The following is a 3057-nucleotide window of genomic DNA, read 5'->3' as shown; positions in this document are numbered from 1 at the left end:
CAGTAGTCCAGTCTTGAACTAATAAAAGCATGGATTGCCTTCTCAAGATCCTGCCGACTGAGAAAAGACTTGACTTTGGCCAAAAGACGGAGCTGGAAAAAGCTCGAGCTGACAAAGGAGCTAATCTGTTTGTCAAATTTGAGCCCATTATCAAATGTTACCCCGAGATTTTTGACATGGCATCTAAAAAAAGGGGGCTAGATTGCTGGAGTTTGAGGTGAGAACATTTGAAATTGATGGAGAACCAAACAAAATGCATTCGGTTTTGCTGTCGTTTAAGTGCAAAAAGTTCTGTGACAGCCACTGCTTTATATCTGTGATGCAGTCCAGTAGTTTAGTGAATGCAATGTTTTCGTTTGGTTTCAAGGGTAAATATAAATTTAAGTCGTCGGCATATAAGTGAAAAGACAGGTTATATTTTTTTTATAATTGATCCCAGAGGTAGCATATATAAAGAAAATAAAATAGGGCAGAGAATAGATCCCTGTGGCACCCCAAAGGGCAGCGATGCCTTTGAGGAGCAGTGGTCACCAATCACGACAGAGAAACTCCTGTTTGCTAGGTATGACCTATACGACTGAAGAGCGGTGCCACAGATGCCGATGTGCTCTAGGCGAGATACAAGGACTGCATGGTCGACTGTATCAAAGGCTGCTGAGAGGTCCAGCAGTACCAGCACAGCAGGACTTCCAGCGTCCACAGACAGGGCAATATCATTGTGCACCTTTAACAGTGCTGACTCGGTGCTATGTCGGGGTCCAAAACCAGAATGAAATTTCTCAAACACAGAATTGATCTCCAGAAATGTCTGTAATTGAATAAAAACAACTTTTTCTAAAACCTTAGAAAGAAAAGGCAAGTGGGAGACGGGTCTAAAATTGGAGAGTACAGAGGGGTCAAGATGCGTTTTTTTTATGAGGGGCCTAACCATAGCATGTTTGAAGGCAGCTGGAACAGACCCTGAGCTAAGACAAGTGTATGCACAAGCCCATTTCTTCTCATGCATTCCCAAAACATTTAAGGACTGGAACACAGTTGATTATGATCCCAAAATTGAGTCTTAAATAATGTAAAGATAAAGAGGTCTGCTAGGAACAGCTGAGCACAATAATCAACAGGAACTACTGGCTGTTCAGTTGTACGAAGATAAAGAACAATAACAAAAGGTAACGATTTGTTATGATTAGTTTTTGTTTATGTTTAGCTTGTTAAATATTGCTTTGCTTGATTAATTAAAAAACATGTGAGGAAATGTGCCGCACCAGATGCAAATTATTACACACAGCCTGATCGTTTGTTATAAAAACAGGATTATGAGGATTTTCACCCTCTGGTTTATGTACTATATTCACTCACCCTCTATAACTGCAAAAGCAATCGGACCAAACTTCCCTCACAACCCGACTGATTGTGTGTTTTTTATTTTCTCTGTCTGGGGAAAGTGTTGGCTTTAATGTTTGTTTTTCTGTTACTACCTTGAAATGACTTTACTCAAAATCATAATCTTATAAACTTGTATCCCTTTCTTTCTATGCCACAATTCTGCTCCTTTGTGTCAGTCTTTTAAAATCCTTTGCGACCGGTAATGACTAAATGCGCCTAGCTGAAGTGGTAAAAGTGCATTTGGAAGGTGAACGGTTGTTCTCTAATTTGTGTTTAAACCAGATCGAGTGAAGGCTGAAATGGACCTGAAAGAGCTGAGCGAGACGGTGCAGCAACAGCAGCAGCAGCAGCAGCAAGCAGCCCCGGCTACTGTCACCACTCCAAAGAGGCCCCTCAGGAGCCTGGACAAGACCATTGAAAGCTGCAAGGCACAGCTTGGTAATTACAGAGTTGGTATATGTTATAACAGGTTGAAACATGGATTTGGAAACAACAAAATAAAATAAAAAATATGTTATTTTTCCAAAATACTGATGTACCACTGTAGAAAATCTTGATACGTTTTGGCCAGCAGTTTGGAATAGCCTGTATTGTTGTTTTTTCTGCTCTCCTAAAATAACTATTTCAACACAATACCACCAAAAATCTGGTTCAGATTACTATAAATGGTATTTTTAATGTTTCTCAATACATTTTTTTTTAACCAAAAACATAAATTCTAATTCTTCTACAGGCATTAATGAGATTTCTGAAGATGTGTATAAAGACGTGGACCACAGTGACTCTGAGGACTCTGAGAAATCCGACTCCAGCGACAGCGAATACCTCAGCGATGAAGAGCATCGGTCAAAGAATTCTGCTCAGGATGAAAAGGATAAGGCAGAAAGAAAAAGGTCAAAGGCGAGCACTGAGGGAGAAGGGAAGGAGGGAGTTACAGTGACGGGGGACAAAGCTGCAGCCGCAGAGGCTTCACTCAAGGAAAAGACTGGCAACGGCCCAGAAAGGGACCTACAGGACAAACCCAGGACACCTCAGTCCCAGCCAGTCAATGAGAAGCCTAAAGCAACAGAGGAGGGCAAAACAGCAGCTGCTGCATCAGCTGAACAGGACTCTGATTCTGAGAGAGAGCTCGTCATTGATCTGGGGGACGAACATGGAGGACGGGACTCAAAGAGGTCTAGAAGAGACACAAGCTCTTCAGCTGCAAAACCTGTCAAGGAGCCCAATGCTGCCAAAGTGGAAGGTGAGGCTTTGGAGTTCACTTCATGGTTTTACTCTGTTTAGAATATCAACCTCACATGAAGTGCTGATCATATCTGCTCTGCTGCACAGCTTCCTGTGTTTTTTATTCATTTATTTTGCAATGCCTTGATTGGGAAAATGTTGGTACGAACACCTGTGGTAGAATACAATCACATTCTGACAACATTTGCATAAAATGACAGTTGGTCTGTTTTATTTCCCCAGACTTCTATCCTTCTGTTATTTTTGACCTGCTGCACTACAAGCAGGGATTTAACAGCCTGAAAATGTATTTTTTTTTTTTTTTTTCCTTTTAGGAATTTTGCAAGCATTCAGTTTTTAGTACAAACTTATTGGCTACAGCTCTGTTTTCTATTTTGCTCCCTCAGGTTTTCTCTTAATGAGATAATCTTAATTTTACTATCAAAGGGT

The 3057-nt window shown here is 40.9% G+C and overlaps 1 protein-coding gene across 1 annotated transcript; it reads left to right on the top strand.

Annotated features, from left to right (window-relative positions):
• Positions 1–1639: 1639 nt before the first annotated feature.
• On the top strand, positions 1640–2682 carry LOC107080930 (protein kinase C-binding protein 1-like). Its single transcript, XM_015369144.1, has 2 exons — positions 1640–1821; positions 2117–2682. Exons 1-2 carry the CDS (start codon positions 1683–1685, stop codon positions 2665–2667), a joined length of 690 nt encoding a protein of 229 aa, XP_015224630.1. The 5' UTR covers positions 1640–1682; the 3' UTR covers positions 2668–2682.
• The last annotated feature ends 375 nt before the right edge of the window (positions 2683–3057 follow it).

The sequence above is a fragment of the Cyprinodon variegatus genome, unplaced genomic scaffold, assembly GCF_000732505.1.
Source record: "Cyprinodon variegatus isolate N-32 unplaced genomic scaffold, C_variegatus-1.0 Scaffold2518, whole genome shotgun sequence".
Lineage (NCBI taxonomy): Eukaryota > Metazoa > Chordata > Actinopteri > Cyprinodontiformes > Cyprinodontidae > Cyprinodon > Cyprinodon variegatus.
The sequence above is the reverse complement of the archived record's forward strand: the minus strand, read 5'-3'. Positions and strand labels throughout refer to the sequence as shown.

What these genes read in the sequence shown, in the direction of transcription:
- LOC107080930 (XM_015369144.1), top strand. Translation starts at nt 1,683, where the DNA reads ATGGACCTGAAAGAGCTGAGCGAGACGGTGCAGCAACAGCAGCAGCAG. An exon ending in AAGCTGCAAGGCACAGCTTG is followed by an intron (nt 1,822 to 2,116) that starts GTAATTACAGAG and finishes ATTCTTCTACAG; the next exon opens with GCATTAATGAGATTTCTGAA.